The 15,631-nt window shown below is 43.0% G+C and overlaps 1 protein-coding gene across 1 annotated transcript in view; it reads left to right on the top strand.

Annotated features, from left to right (window-relative positions):
• The first annotated feature begins 975 nt into the window (after window positions 1-975).
• The window catches only part of LOC129045735 (cytochrome P450 3A12-like), a 36,698-nt gene continuing 22,042 nt past the window's right edge, over window positions 976-15,631 (top strand). The window contains exons 1-4 of the mRNA XM_064590332.1: window positions 976-1,160; window positions 4,739-4,832; window positions 6,724-6,776; window positions 9,804-9,903. Coding sequence (XP_064446402.1) covers window positions 1,090-1,160; window positions 4,739-4,832; window positions 6,724-6,776; window positions 9,804-9,903 — 318 coding nt within the window. The 5' untranslated portion in view covers window positions 976-1,089. The remainder of the gene's footprint in view (window positions 1,161-4,738; window positions 4,833-6,723; window positions 6,777-9,803; window positions 9,904-15,631) is intronic.

Here is a 15,631-nt window from a genome sequence, read left to right as displayed (position 1 = left end):
TCTTTCTTAATTATCTATTTTTTAAAAGATTTTACTTATTTATTTGAGAGAGAGAGAGCACACACAAGAGTACAGGTAGGTGGAGCGGCAGAGGAAGAGAGAGAAGCAGACACCCTGCTGAGCAGGGAACTTGACATGGGGCTTGATCCCAGGACGCCAGGGCCACGACCTGAGTCAAAGGCAGATACTTATCCAGCTGAGCCACCCAGGAGGCATTAATTATCTATTTGCAGGGCTCCATTGTCCCATGGATTCCATAGGTATGCTATATAATCTACAGTTTCTCAGGCCATGCAGACACAATTTCACCTATACCAACTCAACTCCACCAACCTTTCTGGATGCCCCCTGAGCATATAGTGCTTTGTGAGGGACTAGGTTCATAATGTTGATGAGTACACAGACTGTGCCCTTGAGAAGCTCTCTATCTAAGGCTGATAGGTGTCCAGGGCTGGAGGGTAGAAAGGGTAATAATAGAACTGGGGCTGGGGGGACAGAAGTTTCCCAGAGGATGAAGTGGTTATATCTGTTCAAGGAGGTTGGTGAGGGAAGACTCTAACAGAGGGGATTCTGTCGGAGCTGGGTCTGAACGATGAGTAGGATCCTTGTAGGGGGCACAGGGACATTTTTAGGCAGAGGAAACTACATGGGTAAAGATGTGTAGATCTACACATTCTTGTTTGAAGAGTTTCAAGTATTTAGGGGTGCAGGGAGCCATGCTGACAAGGATGGGTTAGAGATTTAAGGACAGTGACTTTAATGAGTTTCTGTAACCTTTGAGATTACTGATAACACTGAGTTATTTATTGATTTCCCACAGAGTATGAACTCATTGGAGGTCAAACTGGGAGTATGCAGGATGCCTTGCCAGCACACATGACTGGGGGGCACCTGCGGGTGGAGCTCGGGGCGGGGGGGGGGGGGGGCTGCTACTGGCTGTAGCTCCAGCCCCGCCCCCTTTTCAGTATATACATTCCAGGCTCACTGAATCACCCCTGGTGGGAAGGGAAGCTCCACACACACAGGCAAGCAAAGACTAGCACACACTGCTGAACGACAGTAGAGAGAATTCATAGAGGAAAAGTGGCCATGGACCTGATCCCAAGCTTTTCCATGGAAACCTGGCTTCTCCTGGCTATCAGCCTGGTGTTCCTCTACCTGTGAGTAACCGTCCAGGCTCATTGCCTCTGGAACCCTGGACTTGGGTTGCTGATCAGCATCCACCCCCTTTTCCTTGTCTGTTTTGAGGATCAAAAAAGTTAACAAAGGGGAAGTTGCTTAAGTGTTGGGTGCTTCAGATATGCTAGGAACACATAAAGGGTTATTATTGACCTCACCAGATCTGCTGATCTGCTGAAGGCCCCACACCCCAACTCCAATTTCTGTAGCTAGGAGGTAGAGTGACATTATTTGCTCCTAGGGATGATCTGATTGACTACCAGCTGGGACCTAGACTAATCAAGCAGAATTCAGCAGAGGCAGAGTAAAATAAACAGGCCTCGGTGCTCTGGGGTCCTCACCCTCTTCCAAGCTGTGGGGATTCTGGAGGCAGAGGGAATGGCTTGGGTCTTTGTCTCATTATCTTCACCTTCTCCTCTCTGTCTGCTGCAGGAGACGTGTAGAAGGACTGGGCCTGTGTCACTCAGGTGGCTCTTACTCCCCTCTCTCCACCACCAGGCATCATGTACACAGGGCACCTGGTGCACCCAGACTTCCAGGGGAGTTGGAGATGCCTTGCCTTCCTCTCCTGACTGGGCTCTTCCCTCTTTTCTGCCCTTCTCCTGGCCATTACCACCCTGCCCCCCATAATATACAGAACACTTTACCCCTAAATGAGCATCTTTAGAGCTGAGGAGACTTTGCAGATTGCTTAAAATTTTATTCGTTTCACCTTTTCTTTCCAGTCTCTAGGTGGGTTAGCATCAGTATGGAGATTTCTTTACCCATGATATGAAATCTTCCAGCAGCCACAAAGACAGAGCCCTGAAAGCCAATTTGGATTTTAAATATGTTTTTGCCTTTATGTTACAGTACAATAGGAAGACTCAACCCATCTAGCAGAGGAATTCCTTTCAGTGGTGAGATTTCCGGCATCATGGAACAGGTTGGGAAAGACTTAGTTTCACAGTGTGGGTAGGGACAGACCCTCCATGTCACATTTAACCTCTGTCTCAATTTCACTTTCTTTAAGTGTAGGAAATCATGAGGACATGAGCATAAACATAGAGACCTCATTTTCATTTTCTGAGAAAAAGGTTAGGAATGCCAAGTATTGTGGCAACACGTTTTCTGTGTGATGACATTTAAGATGAATTGATATGGTTTAATTTCATTCTATTTAATAATAGGTTTTCTACTGGGATAAGACTATTTCCAGCATGTTCTTTCTGAACGATACAACAAGGCTGTTGGTTCAGCTTTTGTGACTATAAAGGTACATAGATAACCTCAGCCTTCTAGAGTGATGTTGGCAATATAAATTTGGTATACCCATACATACTTTTATGACACAGATTGTCTATTTTTTAAATACATGGGCCCAGCAGATTATTTTAACCTCTCAGCACAGGTGAGTAGTGAGACTGTGAGCTCGTACTGATGTGAGAGGCATCCAGGTAGGACTCGGGGCTGGAGTGGGAGAATATTCCTCCCTCAGAGCAGACCTCTGAGAGATACTCCTTGATCCTTTTCCTACAGAAGGTTGTCATGGGACTGCAGGGTTAGCATCTCATCTGCTAGAAGCCAGGGGGCAGGACCACCATATAAGCCACACTGTGTGTAGTCTGTCTCGCAGTGGGGCTGTCACTGGATATTGTCACCACCAGGCAAACAACCCTGTAGACTTAGAAGACACTGGTGTAGCCAGGTGTCATTGCCTGTAGACAGTGCCCTCTGCATGCCAGTGCAATATAAAGGCAAGAAGAATGAGTGGCTTTATTTTAACCCCTTCATTTGTACCAAAAGCAACATGACTCTACCAAGAAGAGGGAAGCTGGAAAGAATCAGAAAAATTCACCCACCCATCCTCTGCCTTCTTATGGAGCCATGTGAGTTTAGACCAGATCTTTCCTTGGGTCACATCACTAGTTGCTTGGCCTCACTTGGGAGTTCATGGAGCATGTCGAATGTTCAGAAACAGGAATTGATATGTTGTGCTGGTGATGGCAAGGAAGGAATGGAGGTGGGACTAGGCCACCAGCTTCTGGCAGTAGGTGCTCCTGCGTCCACTGTTCTGGAAAAAGGATCCAAACACCCAGCTGGGCCAGGCTGAGGTGCCTCTGTTGGTCCCTCAAACCCAGGTCCTTTTATGCAATTTTGGGGGATTATTTGATTACATAATATACAATTTGCTGGATTTGTACAGAATATCTGGAACCTGTACTATCTTAAAGGCTCACCTCCAGAGAAGAGGAGACAAGGTCTTAATCCCAGTCTTGGAACATTTTATCATTACTCATTTTATGTTGCATAACATGTATTCTGCTGTTGACTGGAGGTATCTGGACTTTGGAAGGTCCCCTATCAGTTAGCTGAAAACACCTACAGGGCTTGTTGAGCCATTTCTACTTAGCATCCTTTCCCACCATACTTTCCTAATTTACCTCTATGGGGTTAGCCTTGTAGGCCTAGCAAGTTCATGGGTAAAATGGTTTCTGGCAGCTTCTTCCTTCAGCCTGTCTTCTTCCTCCACTCTGCCATCTCTCAGCAACACCTAAGTGGAAGGCTTGCAAGGATGCAGAAACCCAGTTGTGGGATTCCGCACATGACCCATGAAAGATGATTGTAGACAAGCCTGCCATAGGGAGCACCATCTGTAATGGACTTCTGAGACAGTTGATGCACAGAGTTGATAAACTAACTGCTTTGTGAGTGACCATCTTGGAAAAAAAAAAAAAGTGTACCTGGCATGCTGAGCAGGTGAGTATCACAGGTTGAGGGACCAGATGCCATGAGGGGAAGAATGGTCTGGAAATGGATTGTTCCCTTACTGATTCTTTTATATGGTATCATTTAGGGCACATATGGGTCAGTCCCCCTTCTCTGCAGCTCAGGAGAACCAGAGTACCTGACAACAGAGACTTGGGTGGAGCTGAAAGCATCTCACTTTTCAGTGAGGCCAGTGGAGACTTGGACACAGTTTTCATTGTACAGAAATGAGAATACTGTCGTTGCTCAAAGAGTCTCAATGAACATAGATTTAAGAAGGACCAGATCTCACACAGCGATAGGTCCTACAAGGAAGAAAAAACACAAAAGTCTCTGAGCAAACTGCAACACACTTTCATGGTAGGCTCTCACAAACCCTCTATTATTGAGTGGATATAATTAAGCAAAATCTCATCATTGGAGCAGAAAGAAATTTTTTCTCTTTCTCCCTAGAGAAAGTTACAGAAGAGTCATTTACTAAATGGGCATGAGTGGATTTCCTGGAAGAGATCAGCATGACCCTTTTAGGAGCACTCAAGTGTGGAAACACTTACCAAGTCTTCACTTTAGGATTGGGACTGTGAAGATTTCAGCTGCCCTTAGCTAATCATCATTATGTTTTGTGGGTCTCACAGTGGAGGTGGGAAAGGAGATGATGAATGAATGTAATTATTGTCGTTGGAATTGCTCTTATTATTTCTGGCCTACATGTTACCTCCCTCCCTTGCCTGTCCAGTTCTGTGTCAGTGACTGCCAGCCTCAGCACTTATTCCACCATCCCTGTGACCTGGCTTTCTCTTTCACTTTATAGATATGGGACCTCCACACATGGACTTTTTAAGAAGTTGGGAATTCCTGGGCCAACACCTCTGCCTTTTGTGGGAACTGCTCTGGCCTACCGTAAGGTGAGTTGCTTGAGCTCCCTCTTTTGCTTCTTATGATTGTCAATCCCAGCTTAGTTTCATTGTAAATATGCTCGTCCTCAGGAGGAAGTGCTTAGGTTTCAGACTTCCCAGAAGTGGTGTCACAGGCCCCACCCAGCACATGGCCAGGTCTACCCCAGGGCTCTATTGTCTGCTGTTGGGAGCCTCAGGGTTTGCCTCAGTGGGCAGCCCAGCTCTCTGGCTGCTTCAACCCAGGACCTGATGTTCTAGCTTGTGAGCATCGAGAAGAGGCTTTTGTTTCTGGCAGGTGCAGATTCCCAGGAAGGCATAATCATACTTGGTATGAGGAGAAGAGCATCAAGGGGGTCCACGCTAGTGGTCCATTAGGCTGTGTATGCTAGAGTCAGACTTTTCTGTTCATAGTACAAGCTCTGGGTAGCCTTTTGTTTGGCTGGATAGCTCTGGAACTTCAGTTTATTGGGCAACTCAAATTCACCTTTGGGGAATTTGCACATACTTGAATTCTCTCAAGAATTGCCAACCCCCTGCATTTATTTCCAAGCTCTAACTCACCCTTTGCTAATGGTGACATCTCTTGGGATTTGAGAGGTTGACCCAGAGCTCTCTGCTTTACTTCTCTACCTTCATTGTAGGCACCTTCTGGGTGAGTTGAGCAGGGAGGAAGTTTTGCTGAGGGGAAGTGGTGCTTCTCTATTGACTTCAGATTTTAACCTTTGATCGAGTTTTGTGTATATGTGTGTTGTTTTTCACATGAGGTACAACTGCTAATGCAATATCCCTATTGACAAAATTATTAAGAATTTAATGTACTGAGTGGAATGTATTAGCGGACACATAGACTGATGGTGGAGCCATTGTGGCTCATCCAGCTCTGATGGCTTGTCTGAGGCCTAGCCGCCCCTGGACAGAAGGTTAGGAGCTCACATCAGAAGGCCAGCAGACAGAGTCTCACGTGCAGGCTGCTCTCTGCTGTGGCGTCCTTTCCCCCAGACCTGAGGCTTGTTTCTCAGATCCCACTTCTCCCTGCTGAGACCCTCGGTGTCCAATTACCACCTAAGAACTTCCTGGACTTTTTCTTTCCAAAAAAGCAATAATTTTCTTTCCTCTTTTCCCAGATCAAGTCCTTAGTACCAGCACCCCAAGATCCACATTTCTGAGACCCTGTTTTGCATGGTTAGAACATCAAAATCACAGCTAAAACTTAGGGACAGGAAGTTTTGTTGTTTTTTTCTTAAGTGAAAACTCGTATCAAGTATTTTAATTTGTTCTGCCCTTTGTGGAGTGGTGGCATGGTCCCCTCTTCTGTGTTTGCTGGATGATTGGAAGTCAAGTCCAACTTGTCATTCATTCACTCATCTCTCACTTACTCACTCAACAAACATGTCTTAGACTTCTGTAAATCTGCTAGACTAAAAGAGGTCACTGGTGTCTTAATTTCCTAAATCCCCTGGAATTCTAGTAGGGCTCCTGAGATCAATGAACAGGATGCTGACTGGGGGTTCAGAGAGTGCAGGCCACACGGACTTTCCCTCAGCTCCAGTTTTCCCAAGTGGCCCTGAGGTAATAATTCAGAGGATTCTGAGATTTAGAGAAAACACAGGCACAAGCCAAATAGGGCAGAAATACAGATGTTCTGTAGTCCTCACAGACAGGGTAAGTTGTTCAGTATCTGCAATACTTGGAGAGGATTCAAGAGGGACTTGAATTTCTCCATTTCAATATCCTCTTGTTTTCTCTCCTTTCCAGTAAGACACCTGTGAATAAGAGCTTCCCTCTGACTGCCAGTGAGAGGTAGTAAGCTGCATTTCATGTGATCTGAGTCCTTTTCGTCCCTGTAGGAGGTAGGGCTCAGATTATTTAGATTAGTAATATGTTTTGTTTCTTCTTGCAGGGTTTTTCTGGTTTTGACGAGAAATGTTTTAGAAAGTATGGAAGATTTTGGGGGTGAGTATTCTGGAAACTTCCATTGGATAAACTTATTATGATGAAGCCCCTGTGGTGTGAACAGTCTCAATCGAGAGCCCCTTGGGTTGAAGCCTGCTGTAGTAAAGCTTCTGGAACCTCTGCTTCCTGGGATCCCATAGGTGTCACCAGGTGTGCAGGTCTAAGTGTGAATCAGGCCTGGAGAGGTATAGTGTGGTGCTGGGCTGCTCACAGCCAGTGTTGTACCTCTCCATACCTCTTTCTTTTCTCTGGTCATGTCCTCAGAAACCATCGTCTCTGAGTGGCATTGGCTATAAGCAATATGATGGCATAGAAAGAACCCAGATCTCTGGATCACCACTGATTCAGCTCCACTGCCCCTTCCCACATTCAGTACTGGTCAGCTCTGGATAAAGCCAGTCTTACATCGTGGGCCCCAGTTCTGTCCTTAGTACATGGTTCTCATGCTTGGCTGTGGGTAAGAATCACCTGGGAGAGCTTGTTAAAAATGTAGATTCTTGGTTTCCATCCCCCGGAATGCTGAATGTGGAGGATATGGGGTGGGTCCCAAGAATCTGAATTTAACTGGTAGTGGAAGCAATATTAGGGCTGTGTGAGATCATGAATATAAAGGGTTAGTGCAGAGGATCATAGGGGAGGGGAGGGAAAACTGAGTGGGAAGAAATCAGAGGGGGAGCCAAACCATGAGACTCTTGACTCCAGGAAACAAACAGAGTTGTGGAAAGGGAGGTGGGTGGAGGGATGGGGTAACTGGATGATAGGCATTAAGGAGGGCACGTGATGTGATGAGTACTGGGTGTTATATGCAACTAATGAATCATTGAATACTACATCAAAAACTAATGATGTACTATATGTTGGCTAATTGAATTTAAAGAAAACAAAGCTAAGGTAAAAGATGTCCTAAAAAAAGGGGGTTACCCTAAAGCACTGTCCCTTGTCCACCCACATGTTTTTGAACAAACATAATGGGACAAGGGGAATCCTCCAATAAATATGATCAGGCTGCTGGGAAAGCAGACCTAAGTGCCACCTCAGTAATTTCTATCACCACTTCAATACTAAATCTACTCGACCCCCACTAAAACCTTCTGAGTTTTAGAATACTTTTTGGAGATGGGTAGTATTTAGTGTAGTGGTCTCATCCATTTTTTGATGTGATCATTAAACCATTTAAAATTCCCCTATGACATCAAAGAAAGAATAAGGTCATTAGCCATCAGGGAATTCAAGTCAAAACCACATTGAGATATCACCTTACACCAGTTAGAATGGCAAAAATTGACAAGGCAAGAAACAACAAACATTGGAGAGGTTGTGGAGAAAGGGGAACCCTCTTACACTGTCGGTTGGAACGCAAGTTGGTACAGCCACTTTGGAAAACAGTGTGGAGGTTCCTCAAAAAATTAAAAATAAACTACCCTATGACCCAGCAATTGCACTACTGGGTATTTACCCCAAAGACACAGATGTAGTGAAAAGAAGGGCCATATGCACCCCTATGTTCATAGCAGCAATGTCCGCAATAGCCAAACTGTGGAAAGAGCCGAGATGCCCTTCAACAGATGAATGGATAAAGAAGATGTGGTCCATATATACAATGGAATATTACTCAGCCACCAGAAAGGATGAATACACAACTTTTACATCAACATGGATGGGACTGGAGGAGATTGTGCTAATTATGTGAAATAAGTCAAGCAGAGAAAGTCACTTATCATATGGTTTCACTTATTTGTGGAACATAAGGAATAGCATGGAGGACATTAGGAGAAGGAAGGGAAAAATGAAGAGGGGAAATCAGAGGGAGAGATGAACCATGAGAGACTATTGACTCCAAGAAACAAACTGAGGGTTTTAGAGGGGAGGGGGGTGGGGGGATGGGTTAGCCAGGTGATGGGTATTTAGGAGGGCACGTATTGCATGGAGCACTGGGTGTTTTAAGCAAACAATGAATCATGGAACACTACATCAAAAACTAATGATGTACTGTATGGTGACTAACATAACATAATAAAAAAAAAGAAAGAAAAGAAAGAATAGGGGACTTGTGGAAAATCTTTCATTTTTTTCTCGTAAATGCAAATGATGTATAGTGGAAACAAAATAAATTTTATTTATTTATGGTATAATTAAGCTTAAAGTAAACCTCATGCTGGGGACAGATTCCCATTAAAGGCCATAGGGGCAGTCAAGTCAGGCTGGATAGGGATGGATCACATATAAAGAGTCAGCTTTGTGTGAGACATGTGCAAAAGTGGGCTTGCCCCGCTGCTTAGGGATGTCACACAAAGCCCAAGGAACTCACACCTGGGACCCACATATAAGAATAAATATAAGTAATAAAAAGGAAATATATCTAAAGAGTTATATATTTTTTTCTGTATTTCTTTTTTCTCTTTTCTTTTGTTTCAAAATTTTCTGACTTAATGCTATCAAGGACTTCTCTCGATATTAAAAATAATATTTCCTTTCACATGTAACTGGGAAGCATAATTTAGTAAATAGGGTAAAGAAATAATTCATAATTTTGCCATCACTTTTTGAGCATTCCAAGTCTTTTCATTTGCAGACACATCTTACATATATGTGATCAGTGTATGCACAATTTTCATCTAATATTCTCTCCTATGCCTTTCATGTGTTTGATATATCTTCAAAATTATAATTTTTAGTGACTGGGTAGACAGACTCTCCTTCATTATTTTTTTTGTTCCTAGATAATTTACTTGCCTTCAGTTATTTACCACCCTAACTTCCTTTTTGTTAATATAGATAAATTATTTGAAATGTTTGACCTACTTCTAAAATATTTGAAGCATTTTAAACATATAAAAAATTATGGAGAATGGTCCAGGAAATACCCATGTGCACACCTAGACTTAATAAATGTTCTAATGTTTTTTCTAACCATGATCTCAGAGAATGGATTAGGTACCATCAGGATAAAAGTCTAGACTTCCAGGCATGGCTGCAGCTGCAGAAACTGTCATGTTAAGTGTAATCAGGTCTATTTTCCCCACACAGGTTTTATGATGGGCGACAGCCTGTGTTGGCTATCATGGACCCGGACATGATCAAAACAGTACTAGTGAAAGAATGTTATTCTGTCTTCACAAACCGGCGGGTAGGCATTGGTTTAGTCTTAATTCACAGACTGACTGATTGATGGATTGATTTATATAGCTTTTATTTTGAAATATTTTTAGATTCATAGGAAGGTGTCTCGGGAGGTTCCATGTCCTGTGGCCTTCAGGCTATTTCCCCTTAGGTAATATCCTGCATAACTATAATATAGTATGGAAATGGAAACTGATACTGGTTCTAGCCACAGAGCTTATTCAGATTTCAAGTTTTATGTGCACTCATTTGTGTGTGTGTGTTGCTCTCTGAATATTTATCTTACATGTAGATTTGTGTATCCACCACCCCAGTGACGTTACAGGGCTGTTCCATCACCAAAAAGTCTCCCTCTTACTATTCTTTTATAGGCACAGTGTGAGCTTGTCTCTTATTATCTCAGGGTTTTCAGCAGAGCACACAGTTTTGTTTTGTTTTTGACAAGGTCAATTTATCCTTTTATCCTTTTATGGGTTGTGACTTTGGCATCAAGTTTGAAAAATCTTCACCTAGCCCTAAGTCCCTAGGATTTTCTCCAAGTATTTACTTTTTTGTTTTACATTTAACTATATAGTTTTATGTTTTATATTTATGATGTAAATCCTATATGGTTTTATGTTTCGCATTTAAGTCTGTGATCCATTTTGTGTCAATTTTTAGTGTTAATTGTGAGGTGTGAAGTGTAGGTCAAAGATCTTTGTTTGGGGCGCCTGGGTGGCTCAGTCATTAAGCGGCTGCCTTCGGCTCAGGTCGTGATCCCAGGACCCTGGGATCGAGCCCCACATCGGGCTCCCTGCTCCGCGGGGAAGCCTGCTTCTCCCTTTCCCACTCCCCCTGCTTGTGTTCCCTCTCTGGCTATGTCTCTGTCAAATAAATAAATAAAATCTAAAAAAAAAGATCTTTGTTTTTGGCCTATGGATGTCTAATTGCTCCAGCACCATTTGTGAAAAGGCTATGCGTCCTCCATTGAATTGCTTTTGTAGCAGTATCAAAATTGAGTTGGGCTTATATGTGTGTATGTCTGTTTCTCATTCTCTGTTCTGTTCATTGATCTCTGTATCTCTCCCTCCACCAATGCCAGGCTCTCTTGATTACTGTAGCCATATCGTAAGTCTCAGCATCATGAACAGTGATTCCTCCCATTTTATTTTTTGTTGGAATTATTTTAGGTCTTTTAGCTCCTTTGCTTTTCCATACAAATTTAGAATTACCTTCTCTGTGTTTACATAATATTTGCCCCCCTTTTCATTTTTTTTTATTGTGTTATGTTAGTCAGAGGCAATCCACAAAATGGGGGAAGATATTTGCAAATGACATTACAGATAAAGGACTGGTCTCCAAGGTCTATAAAGAACTTAGCTATAGTTTTTAAAATTATTTGTTTTAAGCTTTCACTAGAGTTATAAGTAATTTGTACATCACCAGTTTATAATATCACTGTGTTCTGAATTTATACATTTATATTTACCAGTGAGATTTATACTTTCATGTGATTTCATGTTCCTAGTGAGTGCCCTTTTTGTTTTTCAGCTTGAAGGACTCCCTTTAGTATTTCTTGTAAGGCAGGCTTAGTGGTAATGAATTCTGTCCACTTTTTTTTTTTTGAGATTTTATTTTATTTTTTATTGTTATGTTAATCCCCATACATTACATCATTAGTTTTAGATGTAGTGTTCCATGATTCATTGTTTGTGCATAACACCCAGTGCTCCATGCAGAACGTGCCCTCTTTAATACCCACCACCAGGCTAACCCATCCTCCCACCCCCCTCCCCTCTAGAACCCTCAGTTTGTTTTTCAGAGTCCATCATCTCTCATAGTTCGTCTACTCCTCCGATTTCGCCCCCTTCATCCTTCCCCTCCTGCTATCTTCTTCTTTTTTTTTTTTCTTAACATATATTGCATTATTTGTTTCAGAGGTACAGATCTGAGATTCAACAGTCTTGCACAATTCACCGCACTTACCAGAGCACATACCCTCCCCAGTGTCTATCACCCAGTCACCCCATTCCTCCCACCCCCCCCCACTCCAGCAATGCTGTTTGTTTCCTGAGATTAAGAATTCCTCATATCAGTGAGGTCATATGATACATGTCTTTCTCTGTTTGACTTATTTCACTCAGCATAATACCCTCCAGTTCCATCCATGTCGTTGCAAATGGCAAGATCTCATTCCTTTTGATGGCTGCATAATATTCCATTGTATATATATACCACATCTTCTTTATCCATTCATCTGTTGATGGACATCTTGGCTCTTTCCACAGTTTGGCTATTGTGGAATTCTGTCCACTTTTGTTTGTCCGGAAATGTCTTTATCTCTCTCTCATTTCTGAAAGCCTTGTTTTTCTGGGTAAGGTATTCTTCGTTGGTATTTTTTTTTCAGCACATTAAATAAATCACCCACTGTCTTCTGCCTTTCACGATTTCTGCTGAGGAATCCACTGACAGCCCACGATGTTCCCTTGTATGTGATGAGCTCCTTTTCTCTTGCTGCTTTCAAGACTTTTTCTTTGGGTTTAATTTTTGAGTTTTATTATAATGTCTCTTGGAGAAGTCTTTTTCAGATTCAGTGTTATTGGGGACTTTAAGCTTCATGTCCCAAGATTTCCATACATTTCGCTAGGTTTGAGAAGTTTTCAGCCATTGTTTCTTTCAGTAAGCATTCTGTCCACTTCTCTCTTCACCTACTGGGACTCCCATCATATGAATATTGTTTCACTTGTTGGTATCCCCTAAGTCCTGTAGGCTTTGTCCCCCAGTTCTTTTCATTTTTGTACCTCACTCTGACTGGACAATTTAAAATAATCAGGAGGGCGTGATTGGTTCAGGCAGTTGGGGGCCACAACTTCAGCAGCTGCATGATCCTTGGCAGCAAGAGCCGTGGAGGGTTCTTTGTGGCTGCAGTGGCTGTTGGGGTCTTCAGCAGCACCACCAGATCCAGCGCCAGGAGGCTGGGGAAGGAGAATGGTGGCAAGAGTTGGTGCTATGCACACACCCATCTGTCATGGCTGAAAGCAGGCTCACGCCCAAAACAGAGCTAGTGCCAGTGGTGGGGACTGTCCGCCTGTGGGCACACAGGGAGCCTTGAGTGTCTGGGCTGTCTGTGTGCACTCACATGGCTTCAGGGCTAGCCAGTGCATGCGCAGCAGCTGGGGGCTTATGAGTGGAGTTCAGGCCGGCCGTGTGAAGGTGCACAGCTTCAGGGTTTAGCTGTGGTCTCATGTGGCAGTGCAGTGGCAGGAGTCAGGCCTGGCCTCAGGCACCTGAAAGCTGCTGGGGCCTGGGCTGGTGTTGTACGTGTGCTGAGTTACAGAGGCCAGACTGGCTGGTGGTGTAGATTCTGGGGCTCACAGTGTTGGTGGTGGCACGGCTGAGGCAACTCCAGTGAGTACAGATGGGACACAGCAGGACTGAGGCAGCTGGAGTCTGCAAATGTGAAAACCTGGGGGACTATCAGCAGCAAAATCTTAGAGGGTGCACAGTGCTCGGCTGGCTATTGGTTCCTCAGCCGCTGAGGCTGCTAGGGTCTTCTGCAGAGCAGGACACAGAGAAACATGGTCACTCATGCCCGGTGGCCGGTAGTCCTGCCCTTCTTTGTTCCTAGCTGTGTCTAGATGTCAGCCATGCCAGTCTCTGGGAGGTTTGAAACCAAAACAGGTCATTTGTGCTGTGCCCTGAAGGGCTGGGGCTAATAGTCGTTCACCCTTCTGCTGTTCCCCAGGAAGGGGAACTGTCTCAGTCAGGGAGTGTCCTCTTGGTGCTGAGCAGTGCTGGCCTGGGTCATGGGGTGATGCGGGCAAAATGAAGTTATTTTCCTTGCACAGTTATTCTCAGGAGTTTTCTCCACTCTGTTGTTGAAACTTCTTAAATGGACTCCTAAGCTCTTGGGCCTATTTTTGTTTGTGGATAGCTGTCTAATTGTTGTTCTTTGTGGGGTGACAGAGGCTGGAGTGTCCTGTTCCATCATCTTAGTGACATAATATCAGTCTTTCCTCACTGAGGTGATGTTAGCTGTAAGGTTTTTAGATGCTCATTATTAAGTTGAGAAATTTTTCCTCTCTTCCTAGTTTGTGAGTTTTTATCATGAAATGGTGTGGGAGATATCCATTTTATTGTAATTAAAATTTTGGGGGGATGGATGCCTGGGTGGCTCAGTCAGTTGAGCATCTGCCTTGGGCTCACATCATGATCCTGGAGTCCTGGGATCCAGTTCTGCGTTGGGCTCCTTGCTCCGTGTGGAGGCTGCCTTTCCTTCTGCCTGCCACTCCCCCTACTTTTGCTCTCTCTCTCTGACAAATAAATAAATAAAATCTTGGGTCGCCTGGGTGGCTCAGTTGGTTAAGCGACTGCCTTCAGCTCAGGTCATGATCCCAGGGTCCTGGGATCGAGCCCCACATCGGGCTCCCTGCTCGGCAGGAAGCCTGCTTTTCCCTCTCCCACTTATGTTCCCTCTCTCACTGTCTCTCTCTCTCTCTGTCAATTAAATAAATTTTAAAAAAACAAACAAATTACATCTTAAAAACTTTTTAAAATTTAAATTCAATTTGATTGATATATATTGTATTATTCGTTTCAGAGGTAGAATTCAGTGATTCATCAGTTGCATACAACATCCAGTGCTCATTACATCAAGTGCCCTCCTTAATGCCCATCATCCAGTTAGCCCATTCCCCCACCCCCCTCCCCACCAGAAACTTTGTTCCCTATAGTTAAGAGTGTGTGAGGGTTTGCCTCTGTGTTTCCCTCTTATTTTATTTTTCCTTCCCTTCTCCTATGTTCATCTGTTTTGTTTCTTTTTTTAATTTAATTTAATTTTATTATGTTATGTTAGTCACCATACAGTACATCATTAGTTTTTGATATAGTGTTTCTTTTTTTTAAGATTTTATATTATATTATATAAATATTATATATAATATAAATATACAATATAATAATTGTGTAATATTATTATATTATATAAATATATATTTAAGATTTTATATTGTATATAATATAAGACTTTATATATACCAAGTCTTCGTTATCCATTCATCTGTCATGGACATCTGGATTCTTTCTGTATTTCGACAATTGTGGACATTGCTGCTATAAACATTGGGGTGGATGTGCCCCTTCAAATCACTATGTTTGTATCCTTCTGATAAATACCTAGTAGTCCAGTTTCTGGGTTGTAGGGCAGCTCTATTTTTAAGTTTTTGAAGAACCTCCATACTGTTTTCCAGAGTGGCTGCACCAGTTTGCATTTCCACCAAGAGTTTCCATTTCTCAGCATCCTTACCAACATCTGTTGTTGCCTGAGTTGTTAATCTTAGCCATGAAGATATCCATTTTAAAACAAAATATAGTTTTGGAAAATGGAAGAAATATTCAAACTGGTTGGCTTGCTAGGCCAATCCCAAGATGGGAAATAGAATTATTTCTCTCTTTTTCCTTATTATTTCCTTATGTATATATTTTTCCTTTGGGGAAAATATAGAGGGAAGAGATTTCCATGTTACTGCACCATTTCTTCACAAGAGCAAATAGATTCCTAATCTTTTTAGTGTTAACTATGATGTTTTTTTTAAAAAAATCATCATATCAAGATATCCATTTTTCGAGTTTCTCATGCTGTGGATATATGCAAAGTCAGAACTGGTCTGAGGCAACATGCAGTTTTCCAGGCTATCTGGCTGTCTTCCAACAATCCAATTCTACTCTGCACAGCTGAGGAGACTATACTAGGTGTT

This window comes from Mirounga angustirostris, unplaced genomic scaffold (genome assembly GCF_029215605.1).
Source record: "Mirounga angustirostris isolate CCGP_5_RB_7025 unplaced genomic scaffold, mMirAng1.0.hap1 SCAF_5, whole genome shotgun sequence".
Lineage (NCBI taxonomy): Eukaryota > Metazoa > Chordata > Mammalia > Carnivora > Phocidae > Mirounga > Mirounga angustirostris.
This window is presented reverse-complemented; position numbering and strand designations above follow the sequence as displayed.